Genomic DNA, 20,645 nt, shown 5'->3' with positions numbered 1-20,645 from the left:
CTAACTAACTCTGCCTCAGCGATACAGATGGCTGTACCGTAGGTGCAACCACAACGGAAGGGTATCTGTTGAGAGGCCAGACAAACATGTGGTTCCTGAAGAGGGGCACCAGCCTTTTCAGTAGTTGCAGGGGCAACAGTCTGGATGATTGACTGATCTGGCCTTGCAACAATAACCAAAACGGCCTTGCTGTGCTCGTACTGCGAACAGCTGAAAGCAAGGGGAAACTACACCCGTAATTTTTCCCGAGGACATGCAGCTTTACTGTATGATTAAATGATGATGGCGTCCTCTTGGGTAAAATATTCCGGAGGTAAAATAGTCCCCCATTCGGATCTCCGGGTGGGGACTACTCAAGAGGACGTCGTTATCAGGAGAAAGAAAACTGGCGTTCTACGGATCGGAGCATGGAATGTCAGATCCCTTAATCGGGCAGGTAGGTTAGAAAATTTAAAAAGGGAAATGGATAGGTTAAAGTTATATATAGTGGGAATTAGTGAAGTTCGGTGGCAGGAGGAGCAAGACTTTTGGTCAGGGGATTACAGGGTTATAAATACAAAATCAAATAGGGGTAATGCAGGAGTAGGTTTAATAATGAATAAAAAAATAGGAGTGCGGGTAAGCTACTACAAACAGCATAGTGAACGCATTATTGTGGCCAAAATAGACACAAAGCCCATGCCTACTACAGTAGTACAAGTTTATATGCCAACTAGCTCTGCAGATGATGAAGAAATAGATGAAATGTATGACGAGGTCAAAGAAATTATTCAGGTAGTGAAGGGAGACAAAAATTTAATAGTCATGGGTGACTGGAATTCGTCAGTAGCAAAAGGGATAGAAGGAAACATAGTATGTGAATATAGATTGGGGGGAAGAAATGAAAGAGGAAGCCGCCTTGTAGAATTTTGCACAGAGCATAACTTAATCACAGCTAACACTTGGTTCAAGAATCATAAAAGAAGGTTGTATACCTGGAAGAATCCTCGAGATACTAAAAGGTATCAGATAGATTATATAATGGTAAGACAGAGATTTAGGAACCAGGTTTTAAATTGTAAGTCATTTCCAGGGGCAGATGTGGATTCTGACCACAATCTATTGGTTATGAACTGCAGATTGAAACTGAAGAAACTGCAAAAAGGTGGGAATCTAAGGAGATGGGACCTGGATAAACTGAAAGAACCAGAGATTGTACAGAGTTTCAGGGAGAGCATAAGGGAACAATTGACAGGAATGGGGGAAAGAAATACAGTAGAAGAAGAATGGGTAGCTCTGAGAGATGAAGTAGTGAAGGCAGCAGACGATCAAGTAGGTAAAAAGGCGAGGGCTAATAGAAATCCTTGGGTAACAGAAGAAATACTGAATTTAATTGATGAAAGAAGAAAATATAAAAATGCAGTAAATGAAGCAGGCAAAAAGGAATACAAACGTCTCAAAAATGAGATCGACAGGAAGTGCAAAATGGCTAAGCAGGGATGACTAGAGGACAAATGTAAGGATATAGAGGCTTGTCTCACTAGGGGTAAGATAGATACTGCCTACAGGAAAATTAAAGAGACCTTTGGAGAGAAGAGAACCACTTGTATGAATATCAAGAGCTCAGATGGCAACTCAGTTGTAAGCAAAGAAGGGAAGGCAGAAAGGTGGAAGGAGTATATAGAGGGTTTATACAAGGGCGATGTACTTGAGGACAATATTATGGAAATGGAAGAGGATGTAGATGAAGAAGAAATGGGAGATAAGATACTGCGTGAAGAATTTGACAGAGGACTGAAAGACCTGAGTCGAAACAAGGCCCCGGGAGTAGACAACATTCCATTAGAACTACTGATGGCCTTGGGAGAGCCAGTCATGACAAAACTCTACCATCTGGTGAGCAAGATGTATGAGACAGGCGAAATACCCTCAGACTTCAAGAAGAATATAATAATTCCAATCCCAAAGAAAGCAGGTGTTGACAGATGTGAAAATTACCGAACTATCAGTTTAATAAGTCACAGCTGCAAAATACTAACGCGAATTCTTTACAGACGAATGGAAAAACTGGTAGAAGCGGACCTCGGGGAAGATCAGTTTGGATTCCGTAGAAATGTTGGAACACGTGAGGCAATACTAACCTTACGACTTATCTTAGAAGAAAGATTAAGAAAAGGCAAACCTACGTTTCTAGCATTTGTAGACTTAGAGAAAGCTTTTGACAATGTTAACTGGAATACTCTCTTTCAAATTCTGAAGGTGGCAGGTATAAAATACAGGGAGCAAAAGGGTATTTACAATTTGTACAGAAATCAGATGGCAGTTATAAGAGTCGAGGGGCATGAAAGGGAAGCAGTGGTTGGGAAAGGTGTGAGACAGGGTTGTAGCCTCTCCCCGATGTTATTCAATCTGTATATTGAGCAAGCAGTAAAGGAAACAAAAGAAAAATTCGGATTAGGTATTAAAATTCATGGAGAAGAAGTAAAAACTTTGAGGTTCGCCGATGACATTGTAATTCTGTCAGAGACAGCAAAGGACTTGGAAGAGCAGTTGAACGGAATGGACAGTGTCTTGAAAGGAGGATATAAGATGAACATCAACAAAAGCAAAACGAGGATAATGGAATGTGGTCAAATTAAATCGGGTGATGCTGAGGGAATTAGATTAGGAAATGAGACACTTAAAGTAGTAAAGGAGTTTTGCTATTTAGGGAGTAAAATAACTGATGATGGTCGAAGTAGAGAGGATATAAAATGTAGACTGGCAATGGCAAGGAAAGTGTTTCTGAAGAAGAGAAATTTGTTGACATCGAGTATAAATTTAAGTGTCAGGAAGTCGTTTCTGAAAGTATATGTAAGGAGTGTAGCCATGTATGGAAGTGAAACATGGACGATAACTAGTTTGGACAACAAGAGAATAGAAGCTTTTGAAATGTGGTGCTACAGAAGAATGCTGAAGATAAGGTGGGTAGGTCATGTAACTAATGAGGAGGTATTGAATAGGATTGGGGAGAAGAGAAGTTTGTGGCACAACTTGACTAGAAGAAGGGATCGGTTGGTAGGACATGTTTTGAGGCATCAAGGGATCACAAATTTAGCATTGGAGGGCAGCATGGAGGGTAAAAATCGTATAGGGAGACCAAGAGATGAATACACTAAACAGATTCAGAAGGATGTAGGTTGCAGTAGGTACTGGGAGATGAAGAAGCTTGCACAGGATAGAGTAGCAAGGAGAGCTGCATCAAACCACTCTCAGGACTGAAGAGCACAACAACAACAACAACAACAAACTAACTCTGATCTAGATAGTTTACAGAGAAGGCATTTAGTGAAGTTTCACAGGTTGTCTTATGACACCCTGCACTAACAAAACCATAATTTTTCCAATTAATTGTTGGACGATTAAAGTCTCCACTGATTGTTACAGTATGACTGGGTAACTTACGTATAAGTAAACTGAAGTTTTCTTTAAAGTTCTCGGTTACATCAGGAGATGAGTCTGGTGGGTGATAGAAGAATCCTATTATCATTTTATGCCCACCTCTGAAACTGAGTCTTGCCCAGACAATTTCACATGCAGCTTCAATTTCTACCTCAGTCGATTTAAGTTTCTTGTCTACTGCAACAAATACACCACCTCTATTTCACATTTGCCTATACTCTTGATATACCCTTAAATTTTCCCCAAAACTCACTGCTATCAATTCCAGGTTTCAACCAGCTTTCTGTACCTAGTATTATGTGCGCTTCACTGCTTTTCATGAGCACTTCGGCACTTTGTTGCAAATGCTTCGGCACTTTACCATTAGGATTTTCGTAATCTCGTGTGTGACCTTACACTGAAACTTCTGGGTTTCCTACAGCTATCATTATCTGAATTGGACAGAGGGAAAAATTTATCAAAAAATAAAGATGATGTGACTTACCAAACGAAAGCGCTGGCAGGTCGAAAGACACACAAACAAACACAAACATACACACAAAATTCAAGCTTTCGCAACAAACTGTTGCCTCATCAGGAAAGAGGGAAGGAGAGGGAAAGACGAAAGGATGTGGGTTTTAAGGGAGAGGGTAAGGAGTCATTCCAATCCCGGGAGCGGAAAGACTTACCTTAGGGGGGAAAAAGGACGGGTATACACTCACACACACACACATCCATCCACACATATACAGACACAAGCAGACATATACAGAGGCAACCGTTTGTTGCAAAAGCTAGAATTTTGTGTGTATGTTTGTGTTTGTTTGTGTGTCTATCGACCTGCCAGCGCTTTCATTCGGTAAGTCACATCATCTTTGTTTTTAGATATATTTTTCCCACGTGGAATGTTTCCCTCTATTATATTGATATCATTAATGTGAACCCAATAATTTCGTTTGTTATTGTCACTGTTGCATTTCGAAATCTTTTCTGTCGTCTTATTTTCTCTTTCTGTTTTTGCCAGTAGTTTCACTTTGTATTCACCTTCTCCTTTTTACCGTAATCTGCTATACAATTTTATCCCGCCTAGATATACTCAATAATACGTAACCCACTTCCAAACCATAACCAAAAAAATTTTTTTTGCCGCTTTCAACACTACCGCCGCTATAAAATCCACCATTTCCAGTTCACAAATAGTTCCTTTCACCTTTTAAACAACCATTTCGGCTAGTTCTAATAACTTTCGCTTTATTTCCATTTCCGTTTTTCCCACATCACTGATAATTTTTAGCCGCTTCCCACAGGTTTTAACGTCATTATTTCTTCGTCAGACAATTGTTAGCCTCATTTTCATAATCTGCCACCACAAAACCACTCCTTTTAATATATTACACGCAGTTTTTCGAAATTTTCCCGAATTTCCCCGTCCTCTAACGTGTTTTGGCGGCAACACAACCACCTAACCTTTGTGCACATCGTTGTCTACCAACCCAAGTCCAACATAGCCCAGCTGTAACCAACACCTTTTCGCGTTTTTTTCACACCAGATCTCCAGTTACTTTCAACTCCACCTTTATCTCTCCCCATATATTTATATTTTCATTTTCATTTCAGCCTCATGTTACACTTTCCACCTTCTAATACCATGTCACCCTCACAACACCCCCACAACGACCCCATTAAGTTTTATTTACATTCCCTCCGCAAACATGCCTTCGCCCTAGCCAGATTACGCTCCCATATTCTATTTTCTCAGGCTTGTCTGACATTTGGCATTACCCCCAAAGGCCTCACACTTAAAGTTCCCATCTCTGGCTGCAACCCTTCTTTCCATCAGTCCCTATACCAGTTCCAAACTGAACAATCCATTGTCCTCACCCACCTAATCCTTCACCTACACATCAACTCAGCCAATGAACACACCCGTCAACTCCTATCCATAATAAAAGTCCTCAATCTTTCCTCTCCCACATCCACACCGGCTGTTCAGAGCATCCTCCTACAGGCCAACCGTAAATTAGAACAGCATGCCTATTATAGGTGGATGGATATGTGTGTGTTTGCGAGTGTATACCCGTCCTTTTTTCCCCCTAAGGTAAGTCTTTCCGCTCCCGGGATTGGAATGACTCCTTACCCTCTCCCTTAAAACCCACTTCCTTTCGTCTTTCCCTCTCCTTCCCTCTTTCCTGATGAGGCAACAGTTTGTTGCGAAAGCTTGAATTTTGTGTGTATGTTTGTGTTTGTTTGTGTGTCTATCGACCTGCCAGCACTTTCGTTCGGTAAGTCACCTCATCTTTTCTTTTTATATATAATTTTTCCCACGTGGAATGTTTCCCTCTATTATATTGATATCATTAATTTGAATCCAACAATTACGTTTGTTAATGTCACTGTTGCATTTCGAAATCTTTTCTGTCGTCTTATTTTCTCTTTCTGTTTCTGCCTGTAGTTTCACTTTGTATTCACCTTCTCCTTTTTACCGTAATCTGCTATACTATTTTATCCCGCCTATATATGCTCAATAATACGTAACCCACTTCCAAACCACACCAAAAAAAAATTTTTTTTGCCGCTTTCAGCACTACCGCCGCTATGATATCCACCGTTTCTAGTTCACAAACAGTCCCTTTCACCTTTTAAACAACCATTTCGGACAGTTCTAATAACTTTCGCTTTATTTCCATTTCCGTTTTTCCCACATCACTTTTAGATTAGATTAGATTAATACTAGTTCCATGGATCATGAATACGATATTTCGTAATTTTTAGCCGCTTCCCACAGGTTTTAACGTCATTATTTCTTCGTCAGACAATTGTTAGCCTCATTTTCATAATCTGCCACCACAAAACCACTCCTTTTAATATACTACACGCAGTTTTTTCGAAATTTTCCCGAATTTCTCCGTCCTTTAACGTGTTTTGGCGGCAACACAACCACCTAACCTTTATGCACATCGTTGTCTACCAACCCAAGTCCAACATAGCCCAGCTGTAACCAACACCTTTTCGCCTTTTTTCATTCCAGATCGCCAGTTACTTTCCGGTTCACCTTTATCTCTCCCCATATATTTTTATTTTCATTTTCATTTCACCTCATGTTACACTTTCCACCTTCTAATACCATGTCACCCTCACAACACCCCCCACAACGACCCTATTAAGTTTTATTTACATTCCCTCCGCAAACATGCCTTCGAAAAGGCTTGTGTCTGTATGTGTGGATGGATATGTGTGTGTGTGTGTGTGAGTGTATACCTGTCCTTTTTCCCCCCTAAGGTAAGTCTTTCTGCTCCCGGGATTGGAATGACTCCTTACCCTCTCCCTTAAAACCCACTTCCTTTCGTCTTTCCCTCTCCTTCCCTCTTTCCTGATGAGGCAACAGTTTGTTGCGAAAGCTTGAATTTTGTGTGTATGTTTGTGTTTGTTTGTATGTCTATCGACCTGCCAGCGCTTTCGTTCGGTAAGTCACCTCATCTTTGTTTTTTTATATATATATAAAAATAAAAACACGTCACAGAACTTTCAAAGTCTCTGGTTCAGTCTTTCCACTTCACTCAGAACCAGAGGGCCACACTCAGTTCTGGAGACAATGCTGCAAATTGTGAGCATTTTTAAAACTCCATGTGCAAGGCTAGTCTTCTCACCCTTCTCTGCCTGCTGCTGGAATGACCCAGAATGACTTCAGAGCCCAGACGACAGCCACCTTTTGTTCCAGCATGTGCCACAATCTGCAGTTGGATGCATCCTGTTCTCTCAATGGCTGCTGGAATAGCCTCTTCAGCATGTTGAATGAGGCATCCAAGCATATACACTGAATGGTGTCCTTTCCTGTCTCTGCCATTTCCTGAAGGGGTACCACCATTCACCATACATTTGAACTGCCAAAACTTTGAAGTTACTAAGGAGAACATATCTTGTGTGATGTGAAGAAGGTATTGAACAGCATATTTAGTATACAAAACAATGTTTCAGGATCTGATGTGAATGTTAGATAGGAAGTTACCTATCTGTTGGAGCATATGATGAGAAGTCTAAGGAGGAAACTGAAAGATGTGGGTGAATCCACTTCCCACTCTGCCATATGGCTGTACCCTACTGAACCAGTCAACTTGCAAAAGATCATGGGTGATCGGTAATGTACTTGAGCATCTGTTGACTGGATCTGTGTTGTGTCTGATATTTGTGAATTGTTAGGTTGGGGGTTGTTTTGGGGAAGGAGACCAGACAGCGAGGTCATCGGTCTCATCAGATTAGGGAAGGACGGGGAAGGAAGTCGGCCGTGCCCTTTGAAAGGAACCATCCCGGCATTTGCCTGGTGCGATTTAGGGAAATCACAGAAAACCTAAATCAGGATGGCCGGACGCGGGATTGAACCGTCGTCCTCCCGAATGCGAGTCCAGTGTCTAACCACTGCGCTACCTCGCTCGGTGAATTGTTAGCAAAGACTGCTAAAGACAGTGTTTTTCAGCATAAATGCATGTTTCTTTCAAGTAGGGGGATTGCTTTCCAATACATTATGTAACTGTAAATCAGTATGAATTTTTTTAATCAGTTGTGAATGAATCTTCTAGGTCTTTGTGTACATAGGCTAGTTTGTATGGTCAATTAGAAAATAGTGTGGAAGACATCTATTAGTATAAACAATATAATAAGATGTATACATTTCTGCTTTCATACTCTGATTTTGATGCTCAAGGTACTGGATTGTGTCATTATTCAAAGCTAATTAATGACTCTGTTTGACTGCATGTATCCTGAGTATTGCAATATTGTATGTGATTGGATTTTGGGCTGTGAACAGATTCATGCTTAGCTCTGTTTTGGGTACCTCTGCTCATTGCGACTCTGTGTGTGTGTGTGTGTGTGTGTGTGTGTGTGTGTGTGTGTGTGTGTGTGTGTGTGTGTAGAGAACGTACAACCATTGACTGAGCCTAGATGCATCTGACACTTACTCTTTGCTTATAATTGAACTTATTGATATGATTATAAACTTTATTCATTTTGTTGTGTCGAAACATTTTTTGCTGGTTTGTACTTAGTGTGGTTTGGATTCTTGGGTCGATCCCCACATCGTAAACTTAGGCCCTAATATTTTTCCATTATTTTGTTCTATCATGAGTCAACATATCCTTGAATACTCTGATTTATGTGGGTGATTGATTCCTACCCATGACTGTGTATATTCTTCTGGTCTGTACCCGTCGTCATGAGTTTTTTCGAGTCGACTCACTCGATGTACACTTAGCCTCTGAAATTATTTCTCTTCACTTTTGAAGATTTGATTGTATGGACGTTAACATACAATTTATAATTCTAGTAATTTACATTGTCTCTTTATTTATTTCTATGGTTTAGTGGTGTTATGTTGTAGTTTTGACATTGTATTATTTGTCTTACGACAGTATGTTCCACAGACCTGTAAATCTGAATATCATATCCTGATATATATATGTATAGATCATGATTTGTACAGCAGATATTTTTCCTATGTTTTCTGTAATATGTTATGAATCAGATACTGCTATCCTGGGCATCATTTTGTACAGTGTTTGGCAAACTGTACAGCCTGTCACAAAATATTATAAACATACTGTTTCCAAATTTTGTGAGGGGGATATTGTAATGGAACACACTTTTCTAACTAAACTTATTTTTTTTTATAGAAATAGGCAATACCAAAAGGTATTTTAAATCCTGCATAGGTGAACATTCTCGGCAGTTTCAATGAAAGAATTTCATTTGATTTTGTGTATGATGTATTATATTTCAGGCTAAAATGTATAAAAAGAAATTAATTTGTTACAATCCACTGGGGACAGAACTGCACAATAACCCAGGGTTCAGTGTGAGTTGGCTGTGGGGTGGGTAGACTGCTGAGGCCTGTTGTGGGGTTGTGAACCACTGAGGGCTTTGGTGGGATGAAGCCTTTCTGTTGTTTCTAGGACCCTGATTCAATACACAATACACAACGTTTAAAATTACTTTTCTTTTGGAAATATTTGAAACTATGAAATGTCTGGCATACTTAAAATTCATATTATTAAATGCACAATCTGATGCTAATTATTAAATTTATTTCTAAGCTCATTTATAAAATAATGATATATTTTAGCAAACATTCTTCTTTTGTCATGAAAGCATGTAAACTCTTTTGCTTTCTAAAGTCTTTGGAATGTTATGAGTATTGCAGAATGTTAGTAGTAGCGGGCATGCCTCTGATGGAGACAGTCATATTTATATGATCGATACTATCAACGTAATTTGGAATATTAAGTGGAAATTGTTAGAATGGTGTGATATTTAATAATGTGACAAAGAATAAAATTCCAGAAATATACAGGCAAATCTTCATCAGTTGTTTAGTCATAAGAAAACCACAACATTAAATCAAAATTTCAGCAGCGATAATGTACCCCTAGATGCAAGAACTGGAGCCAACAACAAGATGAGATAATGAAGACAGTAAAAAGTTTTTCTTTTGTATATCTTACACCTCTTGAAGCTTTCAAAACTTTTATAGACAGAGAAATGTAATGGTGACTTGTGGAGGGTAAGATTACAGGGTCATCTGTTTATTACTGTAGTATGCTGTGAACAGTGAAACGCAAATCAGAATGATAATGACTTACCAAATAGCAAATTACTCTTAGCCTCTCAGTTTGGCCTATAAAATAGTACTCTTGGGAAAATATGCAAGTGAACTTTATAAGTTTTCTGTGGGTTGAACATGTAGACCATCCCTTTGGCATTAATTAGACCTTGCAAAAGTCTTCAGTTATGAAGTCTATTAAATGTGGGTATAAATGCTTTAACATTATAATGGTAATGACAGTGATTTATTCTATCATCATATTCACTAGATCCCATTACACAGGAGAATCTTTAGGGACATAAAAGAAGCCAAGGTGTACATGAATTAAGTGAATTAACTATTCCTGCATATTCCATTAATAACAAATTTTCACTAAACTGACATATATCACTTGTGCTTACACAGACTAAATAAAATTATTATACAGGTTGCTACTTTGCCCTAAACATGCCTAGAGAAAACAATGAAAAATCACTGAGATTTAATATATACTTCTTTGGTCTGATTGGATCTTTCTTGCAGTTTGTTGTACAAGCAGATTAAAACTAAAAGCATTCAGATGCAGATCATAACATGCATGATGTGACAGAGTAGTTATCCTACCTCTATATTAACATGTTTCACAGAATGCGTTATTGGGCACTTATCACAATGATCCAAGAATAACACAATCTTCATACTAGTATGAGAAATATTCTTAGTGATGAGTGTTATGTTGTGTACTTGGGATTGCAGTCCAAATTTTTGCCTGTACCACCAATTATTATTAAATGATCTAATTTACCATGATATTTTCTCAGAAGCTTGTAACACAGGTGAAAGCACTGAGTCTTGAATTTGGTTAAAACTAGTAGCTGTAAAAAAACACCTCTGCATCAGTTCCGAAATCCTGTGCCATTACTCCTTCCTACCAATGACATCTTAACAGTGTTCTTGGGCTCTTCTTTATTAGTTTCAGGTTTTGAGTTATGCCCTGAACTATCAGATAATTTATGAACTTTCTAAGTTGTTTGTATGCTTTTGTCCACACTCTTAAAAGCGCTAACCACCTCTAAAACTGAGGTCTCTAACACATCCCTGTGCAGTAATGCTCAGCTTGGGGTAGATGGTTTAAACCCTGATGGTGGAAGGCCTTTCATTGCCAGTATTTGGTTGACAAGAAGATGAGAGGTATTGACATAAAATACCTGATAATGAAACTTTGTGCTAATGTCCTGAATTAAATTCAAAACATCTTGTTTGTGTGTAATGGAATGAGAGCATGTGGCACTGTAGTTGGTGATCCATCTGTTGGCTGAGTATTTTAAGCTCAGTGCCCCCTTTGGTACTATTACACTGGCCCTTGGTTTACCCTTTCTCTTCTCATCACACAAAACAAAACGGTTACCACACAATACACATAGCCATTACACTCTTCCATTACAGTCACCTATACTCAATGGTAAGACACAATTCTACACACCATGAGAAACGGGCCCGCTCTGCGCATACAAAGAACACCCGAAACTCTTTATGCTTAGGCAGCTGAACCTATCCTTTGGGGTACCCCAACATTTTCACACATCTCTTTCTTTCTTTCAAATTTCTAAAACTATTGCAACTCACAGCATCTCCTCAGTCTTTAATTACAACACAGTCATCTAACCTATAGTCAATATGTAAAATAACGAAAAGGCAACCACTCACCTATAGCGGAAACAGAGTAAAACATAACAAGGAAACAGTATTCACACTATCTTTCGAGCATTAGCTCTTTTTCCAGCAATAATACACACATTCGCACACACAACCAGACAGACACTCAAACAAAAACCCCTATGACCACAACAGCCCTGTGAGGTTGTGTGTATAAATGTGTATACCATTGCTGGAGAAAAAGCTAGTGGTTGAAAGCTAGTGCGAATGCTCTTATTGTTACATGTTACTGTGCTCCATGCATCAATCTGCTATAGCTGATTGGTTGCCTTTCCATTATTTTACATATTGCTCCAACCAGGAAAAACCTATATCCAATGTGACATACCCAAGTTGGTGTAAATTAATTACTGACAGCTTCACTGGGCTAGGCACAATAGCGTCATGCACATATCTCAACCAGTCATGCAACATGAGTCCGTAAATGTCTCTGTGCTAAAGCCTCCTTCTATCACAGCTCCATAGATGGCTATTGTTGTCATCTCCAGCCATTTTCACTTCACAATTGAAAGGTGGTAACAGTGCTACTAGCTATCAGGGATCTTCTTATGACAATTTGACTGTAGTCTTACAATATTATGAAAAGGATAGTTGTTACTCACCATATAGATGTTGATTAGCAGACAGGCCCAATAAAGTGACTGTCACACAATAAGCTATTGGCCAACAAGGCCTTTGTTAAAAATACACGCACACACACACACACACACACACACACACACACACACACAAATGCAACTCACACAAATGACCACAGTCTTTAGCAGCTGAAGCCAGACTACAAACATCAGCTTAAGGTGGAAAAGGCAACCAGACTGGGTAAGGAAGAGACTGGGGTGAAGAGGAGGAGGGATAGCAGGTAAGAGTGAGGGATAATAAAGTGCTCCTGCGGGAGTGTGCAGGGACAATTTAGAGAGAGGGTAGGACAGCTAGACGCAGCTGGGAGGTTAGACAGAGGGCGGGGTAGAGAGGGGGAGGGGAGAAGCGGAAAAGGAGGGAAGTAAAAATACTGAGTGCGTTGATCCACCAATGCAACCAGTCCTTTCACTTTTCACCTCCCCCTCTCTCTACCCTGCCCTCTGTCTAACCTCCCAACTGCATGTAGCTGCCCTACCCTCTTTCCACCTCATCCCTGCATGCTCCTGCAGCAGCACTTTACTGCCCCCACCCTTACCCCATTATCCCTCCCCCTCTCCAACCCAACCCCTTCCTTACCCCTACCCGACTGCCTCTCCCATCATGCACTGCTGCTCGTAGTCTGGCTGCAGCTGCCTGAGACAGTGGTCATGAGTGTGTGAGTTACATTTGCATGAGAATTTGTGTCCAGAATGAGATTTTCACTCTGCAGCCGAATGTGCACCGATATGAAATTTCCTGGCAGATTAAAACTGTGTGCCGGACCGAGACTCGAACTTGGGACCTTTGCCTATCGCGGAAAAGTGCTCTACCATCTGAGCTACCCTTACACGACTCACGACCGGTCCTCACAGCTGGTGTTTATTTTTGACAATGGCCTTGTTGGCTGACAGTTTATTGTGTGACAAACTTTTTGTTGTGCCTATATGTGACTCAGCGTCTCTGCTATATGGTGAATATCAACTGTCCATTTCATAATATTGATACATTCCATCCTGGATTTTCGATTGTTTGACTATAGTCTTAATAACATTAATGTGAACTACAACTCACATCAGTGAAACTGCTAAATTTGGCTGAATGGTTCAAACATAGATGCTTATTTAATAGTTTTGTGTTGCCTGAGCGACAATCACTGTATCAGCAAATAGGAGCAGCATTTGCCTTCATGCAGGTTGTGGCACACCATTCACATTTTAAACAGCTTGACATTATTCACAGTAGCTTCTTTTTCTTTTCACTTCTGAAAAAGTTTGTACTCTTTTTGATTCTTTTGGTAAAAAATTGAATGAGTTTCTAGCTTTGCAAGTTTAGTGAAGGATAAAGAACTAAATCTACATTTTTGCTAAAGCAGTTAATACAAGAGACTTACTATGATATAAGTATATAATCTGAAGCATTTTAGGACTAGATACTTGAGAAATGAGGGTTATTTGAAAAAAAATAGTAAAAATAGTTTATGGAGGGTAATGGTAAACCAGTTCAAGTGAGGTGCTGTAAATAATGTGATTAAGATTAGATGTTAAAATGTAACATTTACTGTTGTAGAGACAAATGCTGAGTTTGCTCACAACTGTTACAGAAATATAGTCAGTCTCTAGTGACCATGCTGTCGATGAGCTGTTAAACCTAATCTTCCATCCTTCTACAGATATACAAAATGAATTGTAATAGTTTTTCAGTGAACATGTATACCCTCAGTAACACACAATCAATATTTTTCATAGGATATTATATTCACTGTTGACTGTAGAAATCATTTATTTCACAACTGCAGTTTCAGGCTTTGGACCATTTTCAAGTGGAACTGCAAAAGAGTTTGCATCAGCAGATGTCAGACTTTAAAATCCTCAGAGATGTATAATGTCTGGAATGTGCTGAAGAAAATTTTTTTACATTACCACTTGAAAATGGTCCAAAGGCTGAACTGCAATTGGTAAATAAATAATTTCTATAGTCAAGCGCAAATTTGATGTCCTTTTAAAACTTCTACATGCCTGTGAACTGTGAGCACAAGAAGAAAACCAGACTTAATAATTGCAACAATATGTTAGTAAATAGCTTTTCCAGATCACAGTTGTTGCTGTTTTCTCTCTTCATTTCCACTCTTTCTTTGCTAAGGTAAAAGAATGCCAACATTTCTGTGGCCACAAACATACTAAAATTAACTTTTTTCTTAAAATTTATACAACGCAGTATCTAAATTATTAATATACACTCCTGGAAATGGAAAAAAGAACACATTGACACCGGTGTGTCAGACCCACCATACTTGCTCCGGACACTGCGAGAGGACTGTACAAGCAATGATCACACGCACGGCACAGCGGACACACCAGGAACCGCGGTGTTGGCCGTCGAATGGCGCTAGCTGCGCAGCATTTGTGCACCGCCGCCGTCAGTGTCAGCCAGTTTGCCGTGGCATACGGAGCTCCATCGCAGTCTTTAACACTGGTAGCATGCCGCGACAGCGTGGACGTGAACCGTATGTGCAGTTGACGGACTTTGAGCGAGGGCGTATAGTGGGCATGCGAGAGGCCGGGTGGACGTACCGCCGAATTGCTCAACACGTGGGGCGTGAGGTCTCCACAGTACATCGATGTTGTCGCCAGTGGTCGGCGGAAGGTGCACGTGCCTGTCGACCTGGGACCGGACCGCAGCGACGCACGGATGCACGCCAAGACCGTAGGATCCTACGCAGTGCCGTAGGGGACCGCACCGCCACTTCCCAGCAAATTAGGGACATTGTTGCTCCTGGGGTATCGGCGAGGACCATTCGCAACCGTCTCCATGAAGCTGGGCTACGGTCCCGCACACCGTTAGGCCGTCTTCCGCTCACGCCCCAACATCGTGCAGCCCACCTCCAGTGGTGTCGCGACAGGCGTGAATGGAGGGACGAATGGAGACGTGTCGTCTTCAGCGATGAGAGTCGCTTCTGCCTTGGTTCCAATGATGGTCGTATGCGTGTTTGGCGCCGTGCAGGTGAGCGCCACAATCAGGACTGCATACGACCGAGGCACACAGGGCCAACACCCGGCATCATGGTGTGGGGAGCGATCTCCTACACTGGCCGTACACCACTGGTGACCGTCGAGGGGACACTGAATAGTGCACAGTACATCCAAACCGTCATCGAACCCATCGTTCTACCATTCCTAGACCGGCAAGGGAACTTGCTGTTCCAACAGGACAATGCACGTCCGCATGTATCCCGTGCCACCCAATGTGCTCTAGAAGGTGTAAGTCAACTACCCTGGCCAGCAAGCTCTCCGGATCTGTCCCCCATTGAGCATGTTTGGGACTGGATGAAGCGTCGTCTCACGCGGTCTGCACGTCCAGCACGAACGCTGGTCCAACTGAGGCGCCAGGTGGAAATGGCATGGCAAGCCGTTCCACAGGACTACATCCAGCATCTCTACGATCGTCTCCATGGGAGAATAGCAGCCTGCATTGCTGCGAAAGGTGGATATACACTGTACTAGTGCCGACATTGTGCATGCTCTGTTGCCTGTGTCTATGTGCCTGTGGTTCTCTCAGTGTGATCATGTGATGTATCTGACCCCAGGAATGTGTCAATAAAGTTTCCCCTTCCTGGGACAATGAATTCACGGTGTTCTTATTTCAATTTTCAGGAGTGTAGCTGCTTCTAGCACAACTTCAAGTATGAGATGATATTTCTAGTGACAACAAAGGAAGGAAGATTAGGATTTAAGATTCCATCAATGGTGAGGTCATTAGAGATAAGAGCACAAGCTTCAAATCCAATCTCATCAAACATGGTGTAGGGCCATTTTTGACATCCAAGGTATTGAAATCCCTCCTGAGAGTCCATCGCTTCTCCCACATAAAGTGTCTTAAACAGTACGACAGCTTCCTTGGTCTTTCAACTTAGTGTCATCACACATCTCCCTCAAAATCACAATATCACTGGCTAAATCATAATTGCCACAGTTACACTTTGAAGAAACTCTGTATCTGTGTCCTCTACTAACAAACACATCCTATAACAGAGAACAGGATATATGTGGTATTGCCGGGCCACACTACACATTTCCCAATTATTGCTAGTTCAGTTTTGCTTTCATTGCACCAATGAAGCTTCGTTCAGGCCTTAAGCCATATTTAACTCTCTTGGAAATGTTTTATTTAGGCAGTTCCCCTCAGATAGTTTCAATAAACACTGCATTCTCTAATCGAGTATTGGGCGCAGAGTCATGTTCACAGCAGTGGTAACTGTAGCATCCAAGAATTGCAAAGACAGTGATGTATCAATAGAGCAGGGAAGGATGATAACTTCTGCTACTCTGAAACATGGCACTCTCAGTCACCCCACACTAAATGACTGCTACCAATGCTCGTCATGCCCAGTGAGTGCTGGGCCTTATTTTAGTGGGCAATGCTTTGAGCTTAATGTTGCAAGCCAGCTCAACAGCATCAAAGGTTTTTTACCTATTTATTGAACTTCAGCTAAGAATTCAGACTGCAAATGATGTTACCTACTTGGACTTAAGTAGGAGCTTAGCTTGGCAGATTTATTCTTTGACTGCTGCTATTTCCATGACAGTCTATATTCACTGACCAGCTTACTACTGCCTTTAATCTGTCGCATAACCTGGGATTTTTTTTTTTTTTTTTAACTATTATGAGCAACTTCCCTGCATCTTTGACGTTCTTGTTTTAGCTATTTCACCACCATAAGAAATAATTTTGGATTCTAAAGGAGCAATATTCAGCACTAATCAACTGTCTACAGCAGCTGGTAGCTTTTGGTTTGAATTCATAGTAAAACCTTATAATCAGCAATTTAAGATATCATACCTCCCAAGCAAGAAGCACTGCATGGCTTGTAGCCCATTGACTTCCATATGTATGGCCCAGGAGAAGTTCTTGCTATTTTCATATCAAATGAGGGTTCCTCATGGACGGCCTGGTAACTTTGAGTGCCATCAGAATCCATACTGAAAAAGAATTGACAGTACTGTACACCATACTCATTTTATTACATTTGTGCACCATAAAGTTAAAATTAAAAATAAGAAAGAAGAGTTTTGCTGCAGATGACTTACACCTTTTATAAAACTGATTTGGAATGTAATATGTTAAGGAGATGGTGAAAAGAAATAGGCAACTTTTATGTGTATCAAACCAAGTAAGGTATGAAATTCTCTTACTTTTCTGATAAAATCTTGATGAAGTGAAATGATAATGATAATGAAATAACTGCCAAGATCTACAACTTGGACATTCACACAAAGTGAAACAGAATGTAATTGGTAATAAAGCAAATGAGAAGCCAGGAAGCCATTTTTAAATTGGAGCAACATGTGTTACTTTCCTCCACTGCATGTTACTTTTCTTCAGCCTTCTTTTATACATGTAACAATGTTTAGGAATCTTGATAGCTTTTCATGTTTTCTTTGTAATGTTATTTGCCTTCATTATTAACTCTACAGGGGCTTTGCAGCAGGTGTTGTCATTTATAGTGCACCGAATCTCCTGCAGATAATTATTCTTTTCCTCCCAATATTTTGTTTTCTCAACAAAAAGGAAAAATCTTAGATCTTTAGTTGATTTATCTCTCAACTATCTGAGAAAAAGTAGGCCATACAGGAGTAATAATTAAAAAGAAAATTTCAGAAACACTAAATCATCATTTCAATGCTTATTAACATTTTATGTGCAATGCAGGATTACATTTTATAAAACAATTCTAATTCACTGAAATCTATGCTGTCATGCAGCAGAATGTGAAAACAGTGTTTGTGCAGAAAAAGGCCCTGTTTCTGAATCAAAAATTCTTATCACCAGTTTCATAGTTTGTACACAGAAGTATATTTATATATCACATCTTTGTTTTTCATTCTCTACTTAGTTCATTATACTAACAGAAATAGAAATATGAAAGAAGCACCATAAGATAGAGAGGAGCACAGTAACCTGTCTACCAAATAAATATGTTGGATGACTGACTCCCAAATAATTACAGAGTGCATAGATAAATGTGCAAGTTTCACAGCAGAATGCTCTAAAATGCTGAATATATTTTGTTATTTAAGTTAAAATATACCAAGTTTCCAAGAAGCTATATTCTTATTGAGTGATCAAAAAATACGTAATTAATCATGTATGGTTGTGCCCAGTGCTTCTGAATTTGCAAAGTGGTGAATGTCTTTAGGAAAAATGGAACATCATGGGCTAATCATTACACTCGATACAGAAAGAGTTGATCCCTGATAGCTGGCAGCTTTCAATCATGAATTTCAAAAGGCTGCTGTCAGAACTGTCTTGACAGTCACCTACAAGTGCAGAAACACTGAGTCATTGACATGGAAACGTCAATGAAATTGCATTACAAGACAGTTTATGGGAGACATGTGAAGCAGCTGCATCTAGCCCACTTTAACTGGTGGGTATCTATTTTCACCATACAGGCTATAGTGACATCATTATTGTTATCATCACTAGCAGATGAGGGCAACAGTGTGAGGTATTCAGCACTCGCATCACTTTATGATGGCAGAATATAGCTAACATAGATATGCCAAAAGCTTGTGGTCTTTAAATCATGTGACACATCTGGAAGCTCAGTAATATTTTAACTAAAATATATTGCTGTGTATTAATGGGTATTTTTCTTGTGCTCAAATTCATTAAGTCTTAGGGAAATATGAAGACAGAAGGAAGCACAGCAACAGATATCACTGTTTCCATGAATGTAAATGTGATAAACTCTATATTGTCTACTGTCAAATTCAAATAATGATAATACAAAGAAGCATGTAGCAAAATAATACTGAGATGTTAGATATACCCATATCTCCAATTTAAGAGATTTCCAATGGTATTAAATGACCAGATGTCTTAACATAAAATAAGGTATAAATTCAACATATTATCATTATGCAGTCCATTATCAGTTTGGTAAAGTCAGTGCAAACTTACATACTTTGTAACAAAAGCAGTAATATCTTATAATACATGTAGTACACTGCTACAACAATCTATAGTCCCTCAAGCTACAAAATTAGGCTGTTTCTTACATGCTCATAATGCAACAAGATTTTTGTAATGGCTTTCATTGTGCATAGTTACAAATAAATTCTCATTTTTCTTGATTATAAGGAGCAAACATGCATATAAAATGATTGCTATCAATGGAGTAGAGTTATACAAACATTAGAAACTGTGTTGGTACATTTCTTATACTTTCAGAAATTGTGAAAGCAGTTTTTGAATTACAAATGAGATTATTCTCTACAAACCAATTCAAAATAATTTGCAGCCATAGACTACCCATTCATACATGAATTCTCCAAACATTATAAGCAGCTTGAATTGAAGAAAGAAAAAAGTTTTTACTTCAAAAACTGAAAAGAAAAGAAAGAGAAATGCATTCTAAAAAATATAATACAGAAATGATATGGCTGACCACTAAACTGAGGAAAGAAATTGTTATTTGCCAAAAAATATATATGTTTCAACAAGGACCCATGATGTTCATCCACATAGCAACAGGAATAACAAATCACCCCATGACAAGAACGTAGCTCAGAGAGCTTTAGGGGGGGAGAAGGTAGAGTTTGGGGGCAAGGAATTAATGAATTGAACACATGAAAAAGGAGTGTGTGAAAAAAAAAAAAGACGGACTAAAAGTGCTTAACAGAGACACATGCACGTATGTGCTTGTACACAGACACAGGTGCCCCCCCCCCCCTCCTCCACCTCCTCCTCCTCCTCTCTCTCTCTCTCTCTCTCTCTCTCTCTCTCTCTCTCTCTCTCTCTCTCTCTCTCACACACACACACACACACACACACACACACACACACACAGAGAGAGAGAGAGAGAGAGAGAGAGAGAGAGAGAGAGAGAGAGAGAGAGAAGGGGGGGGGGGGGGAGGGAGGGAGGGAGACGGAGACGGAGAGCTTTAGATGACAATACCAACTGTAGCAATGCAATAAAGAACTAAACAATGCTATAAGTTATATATGTTTCCTCTCTCATTCCTTTGCCTTTAGTCTCTTCAGTCTGTTTATGTCTTGTTTTTACTCTTAAGATTTATCTTTTACTTTGTTTTCCACTGTGCTATGAATCTGATTAATCTTGTCTTCCAATTTATTGTATTTCCTTGCAGATAATGTACTAACTGATAAATGAAAATCTGCAGCTACTGCAAAAATGTTAGAATATCTTACGTAATGCAAAAAAATATTCAGAACATTTTGCTCACAGAAGCAATACAACTAGTAATTAATGTGGAAAATGAAAACAGGTACAAACTGACAAAGACACAAACAAGTATGCTAAACTTAGGTGAAGCTG

At 39.8% G+C, this 20,645-nt stretch overlaps 1 protein-coding gene across 1 annotated transcript in view; it reads right to left on the bottom strand.

Annotated features, from left to right (window-relative positions):
• LOC124798414 (protein madd-4-like) overlaps nt 1-20,645 on the bottom strand; it is a 473,991-nt gene that overhangs the window by 154,402 nt on the left and 298,944 nt on the right. Inside the window, exon 10 of the mRNA XM_047261811.1 lies at nt 17,144-17,283. Within this exon, the coding sequence (XP_047117767.1) occupies nt 17,144-17,283 (140 nt within the window). The remainder of the gene's footprint in view (nt 1-17,143; nt 17,284-20,645) is intronic.

Source organism: Schistocerca piceifrons, chromosome 5 (genome assembly GCF_021461385.2).
Source record: "Schistocerca piceifrons isolate TAMUIC-IGC-003096 chromosome 5, iqSchPice1.1, whole genome shotgun sequence".
Taxonomy (NCBI): domain Eukaryota; kingdom Metazoa; phylum Arthropoda; class Insecta; order Orthoptera; family Acrididae; genus Schistocerca; species Schistocerca piceifrons.
Note: the sequence above shows the minus strand (reverse complement) of the source record. Positions and strands in the feature narration are given on the sequence as shown.